At 35.7% G+C, this 24048-nt stretch overlaps 1 protein-coding gene across 3 annotated transcripts; it reads left to right on the top strand.

The window, feature by feature from the left end:
• Positions 1-2850: 2850 nt before the first annotated feature.
• On the top strand, positions 2851-22234 carry LOC125813680 (dual specificity protein kinase YAK1 homolog). Of its 3 annotated transcripts, none has more exons than XM_049493132.1 (18): positions 2851-3535; positions 7534-7733; positions 8339-8492; positions 8584-8693; positions 8796-8865; positions 8960-9042; positions 9126-9204; positions 9282-9322; positions 10341-10463; positions 13105-13255; positions 16454-16568; positions 16682-16764; positions 18627-18701; positions 19102-19176; positions 19266-20056; positions 20431-20592; positions 21190-21479; positions 21665-22234. In XM_049493132.1, exons 1-18 carry the CDS (start codon positions 3344-3346, stop codon positions 21739-21741), a joined length of 2871 nt encoding a protein of 956 aa, XP_049349089.1. In that variant the 5' UTR covers positions 2851-3343; the 3' UTR covers positions 21742-22234. The 3 variants fall into 3 exon arrangements, with proteins under 3 accessions (XP_049349089.1, XP_049349088.1, XP_049349087.1); XM_049493131.1 differs by having other exon boundaries at positions 8960-9063; XM_049493130.1 differs by having other exon boundaries at positions 8960-9063; positions 9108-9204.
• Positions 22235-24048: the final 1814 nt, after the last annotated feature.

The raw sequence follows: 24048 nt of genomic DNA, 5'->3' as shown, positions 1-24048 counted from the left end.
ATGTTATGTTATTAATAATACATATAATGATATAAATATACAATATTTATATAAAACATATTGTTGTAGCAGAAAATTAAAATACTGAAATACATGCGCATCCTTTTTTTTTTTTTTGGTACCTTACATGTCCGAGCAAAATAAACTCCCATTATTATATAATTAGTTATTTCTTATCTACTATTAATTAAAAACGATTGTTTGATTTTTCCAAAATCAGAAGGCAGAAGAATTATAGAAGTTCTAGGAAAGGCAGCACAGGGGGAAAGAGTTCTTATTTAAACAAACTTATACTACTTAATTACTCATCATAGCTATAGTTTGCTATAATTACCACTCGCGACTAACATTATACATTAATTACGTGGGCTGACTTCGAGTTTGTATAATTAGTCACGTTTGTATATGTATAATTCGCCAGAATATACAAATACAAATGTATAATATACAATTATCTAACCGATATACATATACAATTCACCTTTCTCCCACTCTCTACTCTCTCTTGCTCGCCTCTCTCCTCTCTCTCCCAATCTCGCTCGCCTCTCTCCTCCCTCTCCCAATCTCGCTTGCCATATATACAAATGCATATGTATAATATACAATTATCTAACCGATGTACATTTACAATTCACCTCTTTCCTACTCTCTGCCCTCTCTCGCTCGCGTCTCTCCTCCCTCTCCCAATCTCACTCGCCTCTCTCCTCCCTCTCCCAATCTCGCTTGTCCATATATAGAAATGCATATGTATAATATACAATTATCTAACCGATATACATATACAATTCACCTCTCTCCCACTCTTTGCTCTCTCTCCAATCTCGCTCGCCTCTTTCCTTCCTATAACATGGAGCTACGAATTGTAATTATCAAACTATAGCTATGGAAAGTAATTGGGCTATTTTTGAGTGGCTATATGTGAAAGTTCCTCATTATAAAATGGGATGTTGAGTTGTTGTATAATGTTTTTAAAAAGTTATTTATATATAGAGAGAGATCTTTCAAGTTATACAAGTTGATTTTAAAGTAAAAGGTTAGTTTTATACAATTTATAAGATCAATTATGTTATGTAAATTATGGTAGTGAATATTGGATCGCTAAAGTCTAATATATCCACAAGATGTATATTGTGGAGATTGGCGGATACTGAAATAAATGAATGATCATATTAAATTGAAAATTACCAGACTCACCAAAAAGTGTAAGTAGCACAGTTGATGATAAAATGCGAGAAGATTCCTTGGGATGGTTTGGACATTTTATGCATCAACCAATAGATGTATCCATGTGTAGGTGTGAAACTATGGTAAATGAAAATGATCAAAAGGGATATAATAGACCTAAAATCACATAAGAAGAAAAGGGTGTTAAAAGACCTCCAAATACTTTGTACTAGCACAAACATAGCTAAAAATAAGGTACAATAGTTACCATTATTATTGTTATTGTTATATATATATTTTAACTTATTTTCAGTTTTATTTTAATTTATCTATTTTGATGATATGATATGAGTCTAAACGAAGAATGGTGAATTCACACGTTCTAATTAATAATATTACAATTTTTTTAAAAGTGAATCTAGCATGGAAAACACGACTTCAGCAGAATCCAACATTATCGTCTAAATTTTGTATATCTATCGAGTAATCTACTAAATATATATAAAATAAAATTTTGTTTTTATAAAATTTTAATCTTAAATCCGTTTTTGAACCTCTCTAACTATATATTATTATAATATATATTTTAACCTATTTTCATTTTTATTTTAATTTATCTATTTTGATAATATGATATGAGCCTAAATGAAGAAGGGTGAATTCACACGTTCTAATTAATAATATCACTTTTTAAAAAAAAGTGGATCTAGCATGGGAACCACGACTTCGGTAAAATCCAGCATTATCTTCTAAATTTTGTATATCAACCGAGAAATCTACTAAATATATATAAAATAAAATTTTGTTTCTATAAAATTTTAATCTTAAATCTGTTTCTGAACCTCTCTGACTATATATTATTATAATATATATTTTAACTTATTTTCATTCTTATTTTAATTTATCTATTTTGATAATATGATATGAGCCTAAATGACGAAGGGTGAATTCACACGTTCTAATTAATAATATCACATTCTTTTTTAAAGGCGGATCTAGCATGGGAACCACGACTTCGGTAAAATCCAGCATTATCTTCTAAATTTTGTATATCTACCGAGAAATCTACTAAATATATATAATTTTTTTTCTATAAACTTTTAATCTTAAATCCGTTTCTGAACCTCTCTGACTATATATTATTATAATATATATTTTAACTTATTTTCGTTTTTATTTTAATTTATCTATTTTGATAATATGATATGAGCCTAAATGAAGAAGGGTGAGTTCACACGTTCTAATTAATAATATTACATTTTTTAAAAAAGCGGATCTAGCATGGAAAACACGACTTCGGTAAAATCCAACCTTATCTTCTAAATTTTGTATATATATCGAGAAATCTATATATATATATATATACTATAAAATAAAATTTTGTTTCTATAAACTATAAATCTTAAATCCATTTCTGAACCTCTCTGACTATATTTTTACTCGTTTTTGATGATTGATTATTTCAATTATTATACTTTATTTTCCTATATGTAGTATATTATTATTACCCAATCAAGTACAGTTATAAAAAAAAAAATTCCTCTACAAATACTATCTTTTTGGTCCAATTGACACTAGATGAGAAATAACAAAGATAATACAAAGCTTTAATAAATAAAAGTTTTACATAATCTCTTTGCTGTGACACAGCAGGTTTTTGCCCACATCGAAACAAAAGAAAACAAAACTGAAAAATCCCATCTGGAGCAAACTCCAGCGACGGTGGCTGCCTCTTCTCTCTAAATCGACACTTCTTCAACCTCAGATTCACTCAAAAAACTCCGTCAATCGCCATTTTCTTTGTTGATTATACCTATTACTTCGATCAATTTGTCACCGTCGATACTTTCCCCGGTGTTTTTATTGTTTCAATCATCGTCTTTTTTGATAAAGACTAGATTTTTACGGTAAAGGGGGAAAATCGATTTGAGTAAATTTCCGTGAGTTGAAAATCTCGAGGGATGGATCTGTTGATGATAAAGATCATGGTTTGATTGATTGTTGATGAAAACTGGGTGAATGAGGATGGGATTAGAATCTTCTGGTGAAATTCCTCGTGTTTACCGGAAGATTAATGTGTTACATGAGGGTGCTATTTGATCCGATGATGCCCTTGGTTTAGTTTTTTTGTTTCTGTTGTGAGTTGTAATATTAATAGTTAGTAAGCGGAGGTGCGTTCATGGATGAGGCTAGTTCTAGCTCTATGGCCGTTGATTCCTCGGAGTTGGCAGCAGAGGGAACCTTATCATCTTCTGCTGCTGCGGTAGTGGTTCCATCATGGCGTCCGAGCCAGGGAGTCTTTGGTCCTTATTTGCCTGGACAACAGGCAAATGCTAACCCCCAAAGTTTGCGGGTAGTTGTTAGACGACCTGTAAGTGCTCCTTTCCATTACTGTTTACTTTATTTCACTTTGCATTTGGGACTTTCTTGATTGGGGGTGAGATAAGATTATGTTCATTAATGCCTGCTGAATTTTGAGTTTTAGCAATCAATGAGTCACTGGAATTATGAATTTCTGTATCTGTAGAAAATCTTATGTAGTTAGAGTTGAATGTTTATCATAAAGCTCATCGTATGGCAGTCTGAAGCAGTCCTGTTTATTCTGTCTGTTTTTTTCAACCTTGGGTCAAAAATGACAAAGAAGGGAACCCATTTGAGGCAGGTCAATCTAGATATCGGGAGTGCACCTGGGAGGGGCTTCAATCATAGATTACATTTGTTGCTACTTGCTAGTAATAAGAAAATGAGTATTGGTCAATTTGTCTTATGGGCCGAATTTTAAAGCTGATAGTTGAAGCTGTATCTCTTAGAGTTAGGAGTCCACTACATGGCTGGTTTAATCCACAACATTATCCTGTGTGAAGAGGTGATAACTGTATGCCATATCAGCTCTAAGGAAGGGTGAGTATGGGTCAATGTGTTTTGCTGAGTAAGGCTGAGAGTCCTATAGACCCCTCAACTATCTCTGCTATACCCAAAATGCTCAATTACATGACAACGATCATTACCACCCCTTCCCATCGTCAGAGACTTTACTAAAACTTGGCCTCCAAAAAAACCAATGCCTCCCTAAGTGAACGAGGGGATCAATCATATATATAACATCGAACACACTACACATGATTTACAGACTTGCAAATTACAAACATATACATATTTCATTTTATATGTTTTCAATTAATTGTCCTTAACTTAAGCTTCTCAGTATCACGTTACTATTATAAAAAAATATTACACAGTCCTTGGTGGGAATTCTAATTAATAATATCACACTCATTTTAAAGACAGATCTAGCATGGAAAGTACGACTTCGGCAAAATCTAACATTTCTGTCTAAATTCTGTATATCTGTCGAGAAATCTACTGAATATATAAGTAATTAAATTTTGTTTCTATAAACTTTTAATTTTAAATCCGTTTCTAGAGCTCTCTCACTATATTTTTACTTGTCTTTGATAATTTATTATTTCAATTATCTTACTTCATTTTCCTAGTAGTATATATCCAGTCAATTATATATATACGATTGTACAAAAAATTCATCTACAAATACTAGTGTTGAATAATTGAATATTAGGTATTATCTTTTTGGTCTAATTGACAATAAATGAGAAATAACAAAGATAATACAAGCTTAAATAAAAGATTTACATAATCTTATTGATGTGACACAGTGGATTTTTGCCCACATCGAAGAAAACAAAAGAAAACAAAACTGAAAAATCCCATCTGGAGCGAACTCCAGTGACGGTGGCTGCCTTTCCTCTTCAAATTGACACTTCTTCAACCTCAGATTCACTCAAAAAACTCCGTCAATCGCCATTTTCTTTGTTGATTACACCTAATACTTCGATCAATTTGTCACTACCGATACCCTCGGTGCCGTCTTCTTTGTATCAATCATCATCTTTTTGATAGAGACAAGATTTTTACGGAAAGGGGGGAAAATTGATTTGAGTGAATCTCCGTGAGTTGAAAATCTTGAAGGATGGATCTGTTGATGATAAAGATCATGGTTTGATTGATTGTTGAGGAAAACTGGGTGAATGAGGATGGGATTAGAATCTTATGGTGAAATTCCTCGTGTCTGCCAGAAGATTAATGCGTTACATGAAGGTGCTATTTGATCCGATGACGCCCTTGCTTTATAATTTTTTGTTTCTGTTGTAAGTTGTAATACCAATAGTTATTAAGCGGAGGTATGTTCATGGATGAGGCTAGTACTAGCTCTAAGGCCGTTGATTCCTCGGGGTTGGCAGTAGAGGGAACCTTATCATTATCATCTGCTGCTGCTGCGGCAGCATTGACATCATGGCGTCCCAGTCAGCGAGTGTTTGGTCCTTATTTGCCTGTTGTACTCCAGGCAAATGCTAACCCCCAAAGTTTGCGGGTAGTTGTTAGAAGACCTGTAAGTGCCCCTTTCCGATACTGTTTACTTTATTCCACTTTGCATTTGGGCCTTTCTCGATTGGGGGTGAGATAAGATTTTGTTCATTAATGCCTGCTGAATTTTGAGTTTTAGCAATCAATGAGTCACTGGAAGTATGATTTTCTATTTTCTGAATCTGTAGAAAATCATAAACAGTTAAGAGTTAAATGTAGTCTGAAGCAGTCCTGTTTATTCTGTCTGTTTGTTTAAACCTTGGGTCAAAAATGACAAAGAAAGGAACCCATTTGAGGCAGGTCAATCTAGGTATCGGGAGTGCACCTGGGAGGGGCTTCAATCATAGATTATATTTGTTGCTAGCAATAAGAAAATGAGTACTTGTCAATTTGTCTTATGGGCCGAATTTTAAAGCTGATAGCTGAAGCTGTACCTCTGAGAGTTAGGAGTCCACTACATGGCTGGTTTAATCCACAACATTATCTGGGTGAAGGGATGATAACTGTATGCCATATCAGCTCTAAGGAGTTGTGAGTATGGGTCAATGTGTTTTGCTGACATCAGCAATAAGGTTTACGACTATTTCAATGGAATGTCTGCTGTATTTACTCTTTAGACTGGAATTTGTAGCCGTATAGTGATGGAAGTGATGCTCTGACTCTTGTTCCCACAGCTTCCTTCTAATTATGATTAATCAGTTGAGAGGTGTCTCTACTCCCATATAATATGCCTTTAAGGGGTGTCGTATTGTAACCCCCTCCTCACAAAAAGAAAGAAAAAGTATGCAGCATTTGTGTAGAAAAAAATATTCGCATTGCTATAGAAGAGCCACCTATGTGAAGTAACGCAATCTCAGTGAAGGAGATGAGTAAGTAACACAATCTCAGTGAAGGAGATGAGTAAGGTAGACAAGATGTAGGGTTTAGTTTTTTTGTTAATGGGATATGATTGGGCACCTTAACCCTCGGAGATTTGGGGGGGGGGGGGTGAGGGTCAAAGTTAGGATCAAGGAAAATGTTGTGCCTTTGGGGAGAGCATGGAGGATGATTGTTTAGACTTCGCATGGTAAATAACTTTACCTTTGCATATGTCTATGAGTGTTTCAGTTCCAGGGTTCTATTTATAAAATTCCTCACTTCTCCTATGAAATGATGTTGGATATCATCACTAATATCATACTGGTTATTTTAGTTAAATAGAGCTATCTATTAAGTTAGTATTATAGTGTACTTCAACTAAATACCCATCACATGTATTTTAAGCTAGTTATTTTTTACTTGATCAAAATGTTTGAGGAACTTTGATCACAAGTACATGTTGGGTCAATGTTCTAGTGTTTTATACTTCAATTTTGTTTAATCCAAACTAAGTTTGCAATAATTGATGAAGAGAATGCAAGCCACTATTTTTATCCCAAAACCTTTGAGAGAAGTACTCCATTCCATTTTATGTGACACTATTTCCTTACAATCTAACCAAAAAGAATGATGTCTTTCTATTTCTTGAAACAATTTAATTTTAAGCGTCTCATTTTCTCCTTGATGCATACTTTATAGCTATATAATCTCGTGGAATGTTTAAGACCACAAGTTCCAAAAGTCTGCTTGTATTTCTTAAACTTTGTGTCCAATCAATCTACACCACATAATAATTGAATCAGGTGATTGTAGTTTCTTTCTTTTTCAATAATGACATCGTGTGAAATATTTCATTTATTGCATTTCGGTGTCTCCCTTTCAGTTAAATGATATACAGGTTACATGGTCATTTGATCGCTGTATGTTTTCCAACTTTATAATTCCACCTTTGTTCTTTTTACATCTGAATTTCAGATACATCTAGTTTGTGAACTTATCACAATTATTCGGCATCTTTGCAATTTTGCTTCATCATTATTTATTTATAATTTTTAATGAAGCCCCTGGAATCTAAGCCTAATTAATAATAAAGTGTTTCTTTATCACACCATGATCTGAAAACTGCAGTTGGTGGCACGGTTAACTAAAGATATCATTGAGACATACCGCATCTGCAATCCTAAATTCAGTTACTCTGAAGAATTGAATCCAAAAAGATTCCTGACATCCCCATCGGCTGGTGTGTTGAACGATGGCCACGATAATGCAAACTCAGACCTCATTCTTTCTGTCAATCTTGAGTTGGTCAATTTGGACACAAAGAGAAGGTTGGTAATCTCTTCCCTGTTACACATTTTTCTGTCATGTATTTTTGGGTCCTAATTGCCCTTTGAGAGGGTTGATATGCAAAAACTTTAGAGAGGAGGGGTTCTTTCTATATTTTACCCTGCAGAAGTCTCCAATTTGGGTAAATTGGAATATTTTGCTGGTAGTTGTCTCATTATAGCAATTGAATACTTCTTTGCTGTATGCTTTTATGTACTTTCTGGTCAAGTGCACGTTATTTATGTGACACTGCTTTGCCTTTGCAGGCTAAACCTGCCTGAAAAAGTAAAAGAAGAAATGTATCTGAGCATTTCTCCAAGATTAGATTACAATATGCCAGAAAATAAATATTTGATTATCTACTTAACGATATGAATGTGCATGCTTCTCTCTTTAGTTATGAGTAGATGTGTTGCTGTGTGATGAGTCTGAAGTTCTTTTATAGTCAGCGGGAAGTCCTTTTTATGATTTTTTCCATGAAACAATTTAGTGATCACTAAAGTTTTTTCCTTTCAAACCTGCATACTTCATTCTAGTCATAGTTTCCCTGTAAATCCTCTCACTTGTCACAAATTGGACTATTTTGTACTGTTTTCACTGTATGCAGGTATGTAGTCAAGGATATGCTTGGCCATGGAACTTTTGGTCAGGTTGCTAAGTGCTGGGTTGAAGAATCAAATTCATTTCTTGCTGTTAAGGTCATCAAGAATCAACCAGCATATTATCAACAAGCACTTGTTGAAGTTTCTATCCTGACAACAGTAAAAATCACTCAGCTGGTTTTGTATTTTCAGTGCTGTCTGTAAAGTTGATGCGGATATCATTAGCTCCCTTTCCTTTTTCTTTTTCCAGTTAAATAAGAAGTATGATCCTGATGATAAGCACCATATTGTCCGGATCTATGATTACTTTGTATATCGACGTCACTTGTGCATTGCTTTTGAACTGCTTGACACAAATCTGTAAGTTCTGGAGAAGCAGCACTTTAAAATGTTTCATGTGATTATCTGCAAACTATTACAGACTTCAACATTCTGATTGATTTAAATTTCTAATTTTTCCAGCTATGAGCTTATAAAGTTGAACCATTTTAGAGGATTGTCTTTGAGCATTGTCCAGTTGTTCTCGAAGCAGGTACATGGTTGCTGGTCTGAACATAGAACTTCTGATGGTGACCACATCTGTTTGTGTAAAAGTTTATAATATGTTTGCCTTCCGTTGTGTATAGATATTGCGTGGATTAGCACTAATGAAAGATGCTGGTATAATTCACTGCGATCTGAAGCCTGAGAACATTCTTTTATGCACTAGGCAAGCTTCTCTGATACCAAGGTTGGAGATATCATTTTGCTTCACTAACTTTTCATTTCACTTAGTTTCTTGCATCTTGTCAGTGTGAAGCCAGCTGAAATAAAAATTATAGACTTTGGATCAGCATGCATGGAGGATCGTACCGTTTACTCTTATATCCAGGTCATTGTTGCTTCTTTCTATTAAAGTTTACTTGATTGCTCTAATATCTCTTAATTTACCAATATCTTCTTATGCAGAGTCGGTACTATCGGTCACCTGAAGTCCTCCTTGGATATCAGTATCCTTGAGTTATTAGTTTGATCTTACTTTCTGTTCATCGTTTTCTTATATAAGTGCTTGCAGGAGGCTGCACCGAATTTGCCTGCATGTATCATTGTGTGGGGAATTTTTTATAGTAACTTCCATAGGTTTTCAGTTAGTAGTGAAAAGTTTCTTCGTTCAGCTTCTTGTGGCAATATGATTTGAATGCTTTCCGTCCTTTGTCTTAAAGTTTGCCAGCAGAATCACAAACAATCAGGTGGGCTTTCTCTAATTAGATAAAAATGATAGGAGAAGTCCTCCCTTAACCCTCTGCAACTATGAAGTTCATCAGTTTTGGAAATTTTGTTATGATGTTCAAAGCGAGCAGCTTTTGTCCCCAGTAAGGGCATCAAAAGTTTTTTTTGATCGTTAAAAGGTATTGTATTAAAAGTCCAGCAATCAGAAGGTGCTGTGGGGAATTTACTAGGGGTAGCTCCATTACATATTGTGTAATGAGCTCAAAAATTCTATCATGGTCTCTATATCATTTGCAATTGCCTCGTTACACCAAAAAAATAGTTGGGATAAACATCTGTACTTGGTACTAACTACAGATTCTGGTTTGCTTTCAAAAATCCTTACATTCCTTTCCTTCCAAATGGTCCACCATACTGTCGAAGGGAGAGTATTCCATGTTTTCATCTCTGTCTTACCCAAACCTTTTGAGTACCAGCATTGGCGTAGTTCTGTTGTCATCCTTGGCATTGTCCAGTTAATCCCGACGGTTTTCAGAACAAAATCCCTTATCTATCTAGTGTAAGCGCAGTGAATAAAAAGATGATTGGCATCCTCATTGTGTCTCTCACATAGTGCACATCCACTACAAATGATTGCTCCTCTTCACATGGCTGTTCGTGAGACACCAGCCATGTGAGGTTCTATTTTTGCAGTCTTTTATCATACTGGGACAATCACAAATGCAATTTTATTTCCATTCAGTATTGTACCTTGTCATTTGGATTTTTTATCTATTGTATACCTTAATCCCTTCTCAGATATACCACTGCTATTGATATGTGGTCATTTGGTTGCATCGTTGCTGAATTATTTCTAGGACTTCCGCTGTTCCCTGGAGCTTCAGAATTTGACCTTCTGAGGAGAATGATTAAAATACTTGGGTAAGCTTCTTTCCCATGCCTCAGAAATCTCCTATTTCATCTTACAATTTGTTTCCATTATATATTCACAATTTTTGTATATTCAGTTTGTCTTGGCTTCACTTCCATCCAACTTCATGTTTTGTTTTTGGTCTTTGCTCTATTGTTTGTACAGTTAGTTTTCTAGCAAGGAATTGTACTGTTAGGGTATCAAAACTTGGATACTCTATAGCAGATTTTGAGTTCCTGAGCCTGTGGGAAACTATAGTAGTTACCTTGTTTTGGTGATTTTATATACCTAGTAAAAAGATGGTAAGTGCCACGGCCCAGGCCTACATCCTGGGCAAGACCGTACCCGATGCCATTTGCTGGCCCGAGCGTACCCATAACATGACATAAATCGTAGAGCACACATCTAGACATGAGCGGAAAACTGATTTAAAGCATTTGAGGAAATAAATCTTGTAAAGTAGAATAGTACTACATATGTCATATCGTAAAACCACACAAAGGTCAAAATCTGAGTACATGACATGACTACATATCTATCTATGAAGCCTCTTGTTAGAATAGGTATAGGTATATACAATCCTACTTAGAACAAGAATAGGAATAGGAATAGTAAATAGTAGCTTGTAATTGCTCTCTTTTGGAGATGGCCAGCATATCCTTAATGCTGATGAATACAATTTACCAATTTCAAAAAAATAAAATTCTTCTCCAATATTTCTCACACCTCTAACATACTGAATACTGTCTACTGAGACAAGACCCCCGACATAACTCAAGCAATCTATCCTAACTATTAAAACTAGAGACTAAGCCCCTAAGAAAAGAAAGGGGGCTCACCAAAACCAGAGAATGTAGAGCATAGCGTGTTGCTCGATCTTGTGTATACATACTTGAGTCTGCATCAATAAAAAGATGCAATGCCCCCAGCCAAGGGATGTAAGTACATATGGAATAGTACAGTATCTAAAATGGCAGAATGAAACATAAAAGTACATATAAATAGAGAAACAGGATGGCCAACAGAATCATAGACACAACATGGAAGGATCAGGGGAATCAAGAGTCACCAACTTGTTTTGGCATTTAGGTCCTAGTCACGCGTTAGTTCGTTATGGGAGTTCATTAGTATAACCGACCCAAAACCATCATGTGAGCACATGGAGTCTAATCTCGGCCCGATCAGCTAATTCATCTCAAAAATTCCTTTCTTGAATCTTGAGATGAGTTTTTTTGAAAACCCTAAGATAATAGTGTAGAATATTCCTTTGAAGAAGCTTACCTTGACTTGGGAGGAAGAGGAGAAGAGAGTATAATCGAATAGAGTTTGGAAACTTAGAGAATGAATAAAATGTTTTCAGAAAAATACACTTAAAAGGCTTTAGATTTCGCACGCCATGGAGGACGCTTTGCATGCCCAGCATCGTTCGCCTCCTTACCTGTGCTCGTGCACACTTTTGGCCTCACTTCGCTGCCTCGCCGCACGCAAGATTGCCTTGGAACGCTAGCCTGTGGACGAGTACCACTGCCAGTTCTTACTTAAAATGTACATAATTTCTTGTATAAAGCTCTTCATCAAAAAAAAAAAACTTCTTGTATAAAGCTCGGATTGACGAATAGTTTGATGCTTTGAAAACTAGATTCAAAGAAGTTTAATTGTATATAATTCACCAATCAATTCTTTATAATTCTAGAGAGGTTATTGTTTGAAGTTGGACCTTATGCGAGCTCAATTGAAATTTTAATTTGTACCATAGCTTCCAATTCAACTTCGTGCTAGAGCCTTCCTTAGACCTTAAATCACCAGTATGCCCGTATCCCTTTGGTTTGAGTTAGTCATATTCAATGGATCAAACCTTAGCCCTAAGGTACAAGGTATTACATGTAAGATTTCTCTTGAGAAGATTGAACCACTCATCCTGATAGCGGAGAGCATGTGATGTGTTATACAGAGAGAGCTGGTCGAGGTCGTGTTCATTATTAGTGGACTTATGAGTATAAAAACATTACGGATTGAGGACTGGTTAGAGAGACTAAATAAGAAAAAAAGAAAGTTGACCCCTTTGCAAGGCATTTTGCAATTCTTAGTAACTGACAGAGCAAGCTAGTGCAGAATCAGACCTAAATACTAAAATAACGCCAGGTAAATTTCAGATATAGTTCTTAGGAATGGCTATTTGAAGGGAATGCTCCTCTCTCTAATAGGTCATTTCTGGAGATCACTTAAATTGGTGAAGATGCTCAACACTAGAATCCAAGTAGATATAGGTAGGATATTTTACAAGTTTTCCTTGCACACGACTCCATTGTGGGATCTGAAACATGTTAGCTAACATGCTCATCAGAGAAGGTGTCACGAGGTATCGTTATCTTCTTGAGGCTTGTACACCAAGCCCTTAATCCCTAACTGGGTAAGATTCTTGTCTTCACTATTTCCTTGACCAGCAGTGCAGTTGCTCTTGCTCGGCAAGCTGATGCCTTTATTTTCTTTGTAAAGCTATATCTTCCATGCTAGTTGTCTAGTTGATTTGATCATGGTTTGGTTATAAAGGAAACATTTTTGCTTGCTCTTCTGTTCATTATGTTGCAATATGTTCAGGTTTTCATGTATCAACTCCAGTAGCTTAGTTGAATACAATTTTTTTTTGTGCAGGGGGCAACCCCCTGATTACATGCTAAAGGATGCCAAAAATACCAGCAAGTTCTTCAAGTTTGTTGGGAGCATTAATCAAGAAGAGTGTGGGCCAGGTCCTATGAGCAGATCTAGTGTTTATCAGTCTTTGACAGAAGAAGAATATGAATCTGTAAGTCAATGAAATTTAAAACTAATGGAAGATCAATTTTTATTTTTTTTTTGAAATTGGTAACATTGTATTCCTCAACATTAAGGATCTGCTGGAAACCTTAAAAAAGAAGCAAAAAAAAGAAAGAGAGGAGGAAACTACTTACAGAGATCCTAACAAATCTACTTGTACTAATTCACCCATTTCTATCTTTTTACACCAATAATAAGAAGATCATCCGGAAGTAGAAAGAAGTTGTATCGGAAAGGTGGGTTAGTCGCCTAGTGACATCCTAAATCCAATTACTTCACTCCCTTTGAAAGCTGGGCCCTCATCAGGGCGGGCAAAAAATAGAGTATAGAATAAAAGGGGATAGCTTAGCAGGTAGGTACCGCTACCAACACGAAGGAAAGCAACTCTAAAAAAAAAGCCCCTATTGTAAGAGGCTGGTGGAAGGTGTGAGATCCGAATCACTGTCTTAGTCTGCTTCTTGTTCGGATGTATCACCTACTTCATTGGAAGAGTTCTATCCCTCAACGGAAGCAAGTTTTCTTTTATATGTTGTTTTTTGGTAATTAAGTTGTAGCCAGGACATAGAAAAGTTCTTTTGCACCTAAAATATCTAAAATTCCAAGATAGAGGAAGAACATTCATGAGAAGAAGCAAGCGTAGAATTTCGTGCATTACATTGTAATATGTGGCACCTTCACGTGTTCAAGTAGTTATTACTATTGATTTTATCATTCTCAGAAAAATTACTATTGATTTTACCTTTCTGAAGAAAAAATAATCTCTTGTTACTATTGGTAGATGCATAGCCTCCCAACCTTTTATGAGTGATTTTTGCTCACACTCATGTTATTACACCTATGTAAACACACATGATAATGAGTGCTGCTCTTCAATAAGGTATCCTAGTTAATTTTTAGTAGACTGTTTATATACTAGAGATTTTCCCATCATTAATAAAATTATTTACCTTATCAAAGAAAGAAGCTATCCTAGTTAATCCCTTTTCTACATCTAAAGGCTTAAATTGTTAAAAGGGATACTTTTATTTACTTATTTTAGTCTGGAACTAGAAGTATTGAGCTCAAAACCTGACTGGTAGTGGTGAGCCGTGTGTTACTTTGAGGTGGACTTTTACCACTATATATGATGGCTCTAAGTGATTCCAATAGACTTTGGTTGAAAGGATAAATGTTCTTCAATAACCATGAAACTTCCTCATTTAGCTTTGGCTTGTGGGATTTGTGTTATAAGCACAATAAAAGATAAGGAATATGAATATAAGAGGCCAATCTAGCACGGAGGATGTGTCTGGATGGTCAATGAGGTGGGTGAAATGCTAGGTGAATTCTTCCCATCTTCTAAATCTTGGAGGGTAGAGTTACCCAGTACCGTTCTTTTGGAAGGTAATAGATACCCTGCGAAATAGTATGGGCAAGCAGGCCTCGGTACCATCATTGTAATATATAGGCACACACACATTTATATAAGATGACAATCTATATATGTGGCTTGGATTTACTGACATCGCAGTAGGGCATACTTTTTTTCTAGCTTAAGTGATAACAATTATGTTTCAATAATGGGTACTACTTTCTAGTAGAAACTGTGACAGACATGCTGAGGGGAGTCTTTTCCTACCTGCATATTCCTAAAGGAGAAGTACGTAGAGAGGGAACTCTTTCTTCATCTCACGGAACTCTTACATTTTTTTGTTTGTTGGATAGTGCTTTTAATATTGTACTGAATTCCATACAAAGATCACTAGATGTTCAGTTCCCTTGTATTGGTTGTAATTTGCATCTCCTTGATGCCTTTCTAATACATCTTACTTCATCAAAAAAAAGTTCCCTTGTATTGGTTGGAGAAAGATTTAACATGAGATACATAGAGATTTCTCACTATTTCAACCCAGCACTTCCCCTTACCAAAACCTGTAGCTGGACCCTAGTTCCTTTATGGATACTACCTGAGTTGCTGACATGAAATGCATGAAAAATTGATCTTGATGATGCTACTTTTGAAATTATTCGTCGAACAATCTGGAACTTTTTGCAAAAAGAACCGCAACTACCTGCAGGAAAGAGTGAGTTGACCCATGTGAACTGAGGTCAATTTGATTGAAGCAGTCAGATGTGATGATCCAACTTTCGTATCGTTTTTGGTGCTTATGTAGCATTGTTGAGTGTTATGATCTTTAACCTGAGATGAAAGAATGCCACAGTTATAAATAACAAAACCGGATATGGTTCCTTCTTTTTCTCTATTTAGGTGGAGGAGAAAATAGGTCGAGCAGAGTGACCTATAAATAGGTTCATAATCACAAAAAAGACCTATGGAAGGATACATAAAAAGGGTATGCAAAGAGAAATATGCACAGAAGGTGGAATATTTTGCTTTGGCTTCCCTGCATTGCATGTCTTTGTATCAAGGCATCAGCTATTTTTTTTTTTTGAATTTGAATATGGAGAAGAGCCTTTGAGATATTGGTTCCTTTCATACATCTAGCATTTTTGGCCAGTTCTCTTAGACCTTTCATTTGGTTGGTTTTCACCTGGACAATAACTCATGTAAAGAAATAATTTGAAGCGTAGGAGCTCCAGAAAACTATGAGGACTTGAATGTGGAAAAGATGCAAGTTGTTTTCAGTTTGATAGTCGTGAGGATGGCCGTTCTTCACTTTAAGCTCTTCCCTTCTAATTTCAGTAGTGTTTTTTGTAACAGCTCCAAGTTATTTTAATTGTGAGCATTCTAGAATTTGGCAATGCTTGCATCATTGAAGTAATTCAGCATCTGATATCCTACCTTTTTAACTGATATTTGTCGACTTAATGGAACTTATCATCAGAAAATAGCTTTGCAAGAAACCAGTTTCTGTGGAAGAGCTTCTACTTTTGTAATCTGCCTTGAAGAATCTGTAATTGCTACTTTGTCCTTGAGATCCATAGCAAAATTTTAATCCAAACAAGATACATTATCTGCTTATTTTGTGCTGGATGCTATCTTTAAGCTCAATTGTAGTTTGATGTCCCAGAAGGGTCAACCAAACAACCTCTCTTGAAATTTCTGATAGTATTAATTGAACTGTAGCGCACTGTGTAGAGATTGATTCTTTTATTCTATGAATACTTCTTTACAAGTCATATTGCAATATCGTCTTGAATTGTGTGTTCATTTTCAGCCTCTAACGACTTATTACATCTCTTTCAGAGAGAGTCAAAAAAGCCAGTAATTGGGAAGGAATATTTCAATCACATGAACCTTGAAGCCATCGTCAGGAAATATCCTTACAAGAAGATTTTGCGGGAGGATGAGATTATTAAAGGTTGGAAGTCATACATTTCAAGGCATAAATACAGTATATAGATACATACTCATGGATGATGTTTGCATATTTCCAAAGAGTTTCTGATGCTTGACAAAAGTTTATTATTGCAGAGAATCAAATACGATTAGCACTAATAGATTTCTTGAAGGGGCTTGTTGAGTTTGATCCAGCTAAGCGATGGTCACCTGTGCAGGTTGCTTAGTATTTGCTTGTAGAAAATGATTTGCTTTCTAGTTTCTGTTGAACGATATCTTTAGTGAGGATTAACTTCCCTGATCATGCTGTATTCACTTTTCTATGATCATTAATTTTTGGTGGTTAAACATTGCTACGGAATGATCATGTGTTTGGTATGAAGGAAAATGTTTTCTGAAATATAAGTGTTTCTTACTTATTTTCTGGTTTTTGGTAAGTAAGTAGAAAATATTATTGCAAAAACATTTATATATAATATGGACAAACACAATGGGAGGTTGGGGTGGGACTAGGGGTGTGGGGGTGGGATCTATTGGGGGAGGGATGAGGTGTATTGAAGGATAGGTAGGAGTGGAATGCCCACTTATGGAACTTGTTTTCCTTATTTCCACAAGGGAAGTCATTTTCCTCATTTTTAAAGGAGCTTGTTTATCCGAAAGAAAAAGTTCTCCAAAAGTTTTGACCAACCAAACATGAGAAAATGGAAAAACATTGTCTGGAGAATGTTTTCCTCCATACCAAACACACAAATTGCAAAGTCAAAATTCTTTAATATTCTTTAGTAGTTGTTTGTAGCACATTGTAACTACTGTCGTAGGAGCATCTTTTGACCATCTATAAGAAAATGATTTTATACTGAAAAATTTCTCTTGTTTGAGACAATCAGTTATTGAGAGGAAATGTATCTGAGCCTCTTAAGAAATAAAGTTCTTGATTGGAATACGAATAAAATCAAAGTCCATTTTTGATTGGGTGAGGCCGACTTATAAAGGTAGGTGCAAGTCTGATGGGATTGATGAAATGATAGAGGGAGACAAGTGACTATGAGCATTGAGGGATGGGGATCGGGCAGGAAGCATAACTTGAAAATACAAGCATCAGTGGTTTCAATGCAAGTGTTGTTTTAAAAGGAAATTTTTTGTATGGAAAATAAATATTTGTGAACAATGTGAAGTCTTTTTAAAATGAGTGATTTCGTTCTTGATGCAACAAGTTGGGCAAACCAATTGTTAACTGTTGGTTAAATAAAGCAGTTATTTATTGAATTGGAGAACTCTGATGCTTTCTCACATAAGCTCTTAATAGTTCCACCCTTCCTCTGATCATAGCATTGTAAAGTCCTGGAATAATGAGCACCACCACTGCAATTAAAGTTGTCATTCTCAAAGCAGGTAGTTGAATGCATTTTATTTTTAACATAGTAAGTTGTATGCTCTCTAATTGGTACTCTGTCATTGTTTTTGCTGGAGGTTTCTCCTTGAGCTTGTTACTGTGATTTCCTTTGTCATCATGTTTTCCGAAATCTTGTGGTGGCACCTGTCCTAAGAATAATTAGTAAGAACTTGCAGTAAGGCCTTTATTTGGTGAAAACGAGTCGTTTTTAGTCGGATAAGTTTTAGACAATAATTATCTTAGGGCAAAAGGTGGACAAAATATTAGAAGATGAAATATAATCCTCTGCTAATAGGTTATTTCATCTAATGTCTCCAGATCCCCCCTCCCCCTTCTTTGTACATGAAGTTCCCTTTCTCTTTAGACATCTTTATTCTTTTTAATTTTTCATATTAAACAGAATAAGCAAATTGACCAATGCTAGATTTCTTAGGTTATATGATGAGCTTCTTCGTTTAAACTCTATCAAAGGGGTATGGAAGTAACTGAATTTCACAATTTTGAGAAGTTTCGTGCATCTTAATCCTACGTAAGGAATAATGAAGTATGCAACTGTGGTTCAAATGTCACCAGATAGTTCCATTAGTTGAGGAATAGAGAGGAAGTTACTTCCCTTAAAGTTGATCCTCAGCATCTTATGTCAATTTCAGATTTCATATTTTAAGAGATTCAAATATTGTGATGTAGGCATCGAAGCATCCTTTCGTGACTGGAGAGCCTTTCACATGTCCTTATAGACCTGCACCGGAGACACCTCGACTGGTAAGTGGTTCCTTTTCTGGGCTACCAAAAATCTTATTATCTATATGATCTGAGTGTTGTTATATCTATTTTATGTGCTTGCCAGTCCAGTCTGTAGGAGTAATTGTGTATCACTGTTTTGCAACATGAATTCTAAATTTCTTTCTTTAGCTTACTTCATTGTTGTGCCCTGTGCTCATCCTAGTTTGAAATAGGACCTGGATTGCTCGAGCTGAGCTTTTCATCTCTATGCGTATGTATGAATTGAAGTTTACAATTTCATGCTGGTTTCTCTAATAACTGGTCGTCCTCTTCATTTTACTTCAGATATACTGATGCACTTTTCTTGATAATAGGCTTTCAGAAGATGAGGGTATAAGGAATCATATCAGATCTTCTGACTTATTTTCTTTTCTTACAGCCCGTTTCTCCGAATGTTAAGGTGGATCATCACCCATCTGGAGGCCATTGGTTTGCTGCTGGTCTATCTCCTAATGTGAGCAAATTGTTGTAAATAGACACAATTAAATATGCCTACTTGATATCTTCGGTAACGTCAGGAAAGGATTTTACGTTGTCATGCAGATTTCAGGCAGAAATCGAGTTGCAGTGCCGAGCAGCCCTCATTATCAGGTTATGCAATATGCACATGTAGGTAGCTATGGTAGCCTAGGAAGTCATGGCAGCTACCACGATGGTGCTGCGCTTGGTAGTAGTTATGGAAGTTATGGTGATAACAGTAATCTCCATGCATTTTATTCACCTGCGGGTCCATCAGGGATGCATCTCTATGCACAGAATGGTGTATCAATTCTTGGGAGCAGTCCAGACACCAGGAGATTTAAGCAGCTTCCTCATGGGAATGGGCTTGGTGTCAGCCCAGGAAATTTTGTTCCTATGTCTCTTGGAACGAGCCCTTCACAATTTACTCCTCCTAGCATGTATAGTCAGATCTCCGCTGGTTCTCCAGGAAATTATGGTCCTTCGTCACCATCGAGAGGTAGTTGTCATGGATCACCTTTAGGGAAGATGGCAGCAGGTAGCCAGTATAATAGAAGAAAAGGGTGGGTATATCCAGGTAGCTATCAGTCTCAAGAAATATCATCATCCTCTCACTGGCAAGGGCAGGTTGCAGATGGCAACAACTCTAGCCAAGCCAATTCTCCAGTTTTTGGTGGCTCTCTGATGCATATACACAGTAACTCAAACCCCAGACAGCAAGGATCAAACAGTGTGAATGTTGGTTTCTCTAATGCACATAATATTACAAGTCCATCAATGCTAGGTGGACATGCACAATTCCAGAAAACCCAGGGTGATAAACCTGATGCTAGTAACTCATTGCCTGATCCTGGCGATTGGGATCCCAATTATAGGTAAATTAAGGGGATGCATTATTTAATAAAAACTGACCTCTCTTTGAAAATTGGTACATACGAGTAATTGATAGAAGGTGGTAGCTGTATCCTAGATTTTTCTCTTTCCATTTTTTTGACATCTTACACTCTACCCTGTCAATTTTATTCTTTTCAGTATCGAGGTTTTCCTTTTTTATCCTTTTCAATAGGTGTAGTACAAGAAGAAACAGTTGTTTTCTGTACTGGTTTAAGTTGAAGCCTCTTTCACGAAGTTCTTTTGGCTTGTGCCGTTTGTTTTCTTTCATGGATTGTACTCTTTTCAAATTGTAAAATTATTGGGTAAATCCCTAGTTCATATGATATGTAATAACGTTGCCTTGTCTTTGAATCAGTGAAGAACTGTTTCTGCAAGAAGATAGCTCAGAAATGAGTAACTTATCTAGTGAATTCTCCAAGGGGATGCATCTTGGTCAAGCTGGGGTCTCTCAAGAACCATTTGCTGGAGTGAGAAGACCAAACCAGATCTCTAATCTGAATCCCAGTATGTCTCAGAGGTAAGTTCTAATTTTAACTTTTTTCTAAAGGAATGCCCATACATGTCCTCACATCCCTTCTCTATTTTTATATACATTTTTTCCTTTAGAGTCTTGTTTTATGCGGCAAAACACATCTGGTCTATATCTCATCATGCATTATTTTAACTTTTGTTTGTTTTCCCTAGGACACTGCAGGCTCTGATTGCTAGGCACTCACATCTAGTATCTATTATTGCTTAAAATAATTTTATTGATGAAATTTATGCTTCAATATCTACTTCATGCTTCAAATCTTAGGAGTGTCATGGATTTTCTGCTTCTTTCCTTGTCCTAAACTGCATGGTTTTCCAGTGAAATGCTGAAAACTAGAGTTGTTAAGTTTTGTTTCCTTCTTTTTTCAAATGTTAGGGTCATATATTAAGTTTTTATTTTATTTTAGATAGAGAAGGTTGTACTGAAAAGTATTAGTCGGTCCAACTTTACATTTGTAGGAAAATTGAGATTATTGGGATGTCCACTGCTTGAGTTGTTTAATTGTGCTCATCTTCTTTCACCCTCGTCTTGGGCAATTGAGCTCTTGTTTTCATTCTTTTTGCTATTTCTTGCATGATATAGACCTACTGGGCAAACTCAAGCATTTTTACCAGGAGAGGTAGGAAGCCCTCCTTCAGGTCATGAGCTGCATGGTGGATTTATGCATAACATGGCTAATCCATCATATTTGATGCCTCATTTTGCACAAAGTTCTCCAAGCCGCTTGGGGCAACAGCCCCCTCTTCACCGATTTAACCAGGGGAGAGCAACAGCTATTCATTACAATGATAGTCATGCCATGGCTCAGTCATCTCATTCTACCTATAACGCGGATAATCCACTTTCTGCTGCAAGGAATGGTGCATCATGGGGTAAGGATTCAGTAGTCTTTTCTCTCTCTGGTTTTGGTTCTTTTCTCCTTCTGTATTTAGTCGCATTCTATAGAGTTGAAACGTTTTCTTTTTTGCTCATGATATCATATTTCAAATCCAATTCTTTAAGAGTTGATTGGATAGGTTTTGACATGTTTCCAACCACAACCTTTGTGCTGTTGTAGGGCGTAGAGGTAGCAATCCTCTTCCAAACATTCCACCAACTTCCCGGACAAGAAAAGATTACAAAAGAATTGCTTAGCTTTTTGTTGCCTTCATCGGGGATTAGTGCCAAACAAATGGAAAAAGTGGTAAAGCTTGTGTTACAAATCCTCATCAATGTCATTTTGTAGTGCTTTGCTTAAATGTTAATGGTTATAACACCACCATGATCTGGTCACACCTTGTTGTCATCACCATGCTCGATCTCTGGGATCTTGAATTCTGCTTTCTCCTCCGGTTCCAAAGGACCAAAATATATGAATGTCAACTCCCTGGATCTAATTTATTGCAAGAAAACTCTAACCAGGTTGCCTGTTAGTATTGTTGCTCCAAGGGGGTTATAATTATTTGTTTGAACAAAGCTTGGTTGTGTTGAGTAGGGTGGTGACTGGTGAATCGTAGTTTAAGGTTTATTTGTTAGCACTCTTGCAAACTAAAACAGGAATCTTGATTCCTTGTAAGTTGGATATTTATTTCAATATCCTCTTAACAGATCAATGTGACTCCTCATGAATTAAATGGAATGACGTGAAGAAGCGTGGGATTTGTGGTTCTTAATTGAGTGTCACATTTACCATTGATATACACCTAAGTATTATTCACAGAGATGTGATTCAATCTTCACTTTAGAAGCTAAATATAACGGTTGTAGTAGATATTAGGGAATGACACTGTTTTGAGAAGCAGAAAAAAGCGCTTGTATTTAGTATAAAAATAAAAAATATTAATATTTTTTTTTGTGACATCTTGAATAAGAAAATACAACTTTACTAGTTATCACAAGCAAAAAAAGAAGCGTAACTTAGTAAGAAAACAACAAATAAACTAAGTAAAAACAATAAAGACTGTTAAGAGCAGCAACCAACATACGTCATACACATTACACTGTATAGAAATAGAAAAAAAACAGAGCACCAATAGAAATATAGAAAAAAACACAGCAGCAACTAGAAATAGAAAAAACAACAGTCACACATATAGCAACCAAAGAGAAGAAGAGAACTTACCTTGTAGCAATCGTAGCCTCGTAGCAGTCCAAAGGAAATATTTTGAAGTCGCAAAAGTATATTTCAGAAATTAAAAAGAAAAAACCTTACAATTTTTTTTGAAAAACCCTAATTAGCGCCTTTTAAAGTTAAGCGCGTCTTTTCTCACTTTTTCTTTACTTGCACTTCTCGCTTCGTTGAAGCTATCGCTTTTTGATTGTCGCTTCGCTTCAGGGAAGAAAAGTGTAGTGGGTGCGCTTCGCCTCGCTTTGCGCTTAAAGCGCGCTTTTTCTCGCTTTTGATAACACTGGTGAATGATTTTCCTTTTCAATGAATAGAGATGTTGTAGGTTTTATTGTGATTAATTATGACGTATCTTGATAAATGGACGAGAGATAAAAAAAAAAGACATTATCACACCAAGGTAAACTAACTATGTTAGGATCTCAATTAAGAAAAGAAAATATATTAATAGTGTAATTTTGTTGGAGTATAATTAAGGATAGCTAAGGGTCTATTGGAAACAACCTCTACAGTTTCCCTACATCTCACCCTCTTCTCGTGAATTATGTGTATGTTTCCCTCACCCTCCCCTCGTGGATTATGTGTATGTTCCGCTCACCCTCCCCTCGTGGATTATGTGTATATTCCCCTCACCCTCCCCTCGTGAATTATGTATATGTTCCCCTTGTGGTTTATGTGTATGTTGTTTTTTTATTTTTACGTGAATGGATTTTCAGCGATAATTTTGGAAAAGGAAACTTGTTTATAGATATATTTTCCTAATTTCCTCTATTAAAAAAAACATAATGTTTGTTTTTCGTAAAAAAATAAAATTGAAGACTAAAAACCTCACTCACAAAATTAGTAACTTTTTTTTTTCAGATTTAATATATGTCCCCAAACACAATTTTAGTTTTTGATTAATTTTTAAAAAGCTCGACTTCAAATACGCTATTATTTTTCTTTTTACATTTCAACATTTTTGCCCATACATCGACTTACTAGAATAAATATTAAGCTCCCATCAAGACGATGAGAATAAAGAAAACATGGCTGATGAGTGATGAGACCTCGATATGTTAAATACTCATCCTCAACCTAGTTCTTTTTTGTTGTTGTTGTTGATAGCTAAAAGTCTCTTCCAGTAAATTAGCTTTCTTATATGGCATTATATAATTCAAGGATATGGCCTAAAGATCACTAAAATGAGTTGAAAATCATAAAAATTCAAGAGTGGATGAGTTTAGTCATCAATGAAATAAGTGAATAATCATGAGATCTCTAATTTAATTCTAGCAATAATATTAGATGACTTTTTCTATTTGTTCAAATTTTGCCAAACCTCTCGTGATAACCCA

Source organism: Solanum verrucosum, unplaced genomic scaffold (genome assembly GCF_900185275.1).
Source record: "Solanum verrucosum unplaced genomic scaffold, falcon-dt-bn FXZP01000205.1, whole genome shotgun sequence".
Lineage (NCBI taxonomy): Eukaryota > Viridiplantae > Streptophyta > Magnoliopsida > Solanales > Solanaceae > Solanum > Solanum verrucosum.
This window is presented reverse-complemented; position numbering and strand designations above follow the sequence as displayed.

What these genes read in the sequence shown, in the direction of transcription:
- LOC125813680 (XM_049493130.1), top strand. Translation starts at nt 3,344, where the DNA reads ATGGATGAGGCTAGTTCTAGCTCTATGGCCGTTGATTCCTCGGAGTTG. An exon ending in CCGTTTACTCTTATATCCAG is followed by an intron (nt 9,205 to 9,281) that starts GTCATTGTTGCT and finishes CTTCTTATGCAG; the next exon opens with AGTCGGTACTATCGGTCACC. An exon ending in GGAGGATGAGATTATTAAAG is followed by an intron (nt 16,569 to 16,681) that starts GTTGGAAGTCAT and finishes TTATTATTGCAG; the next exon opens with AGAATCAAATACGATTAGCA.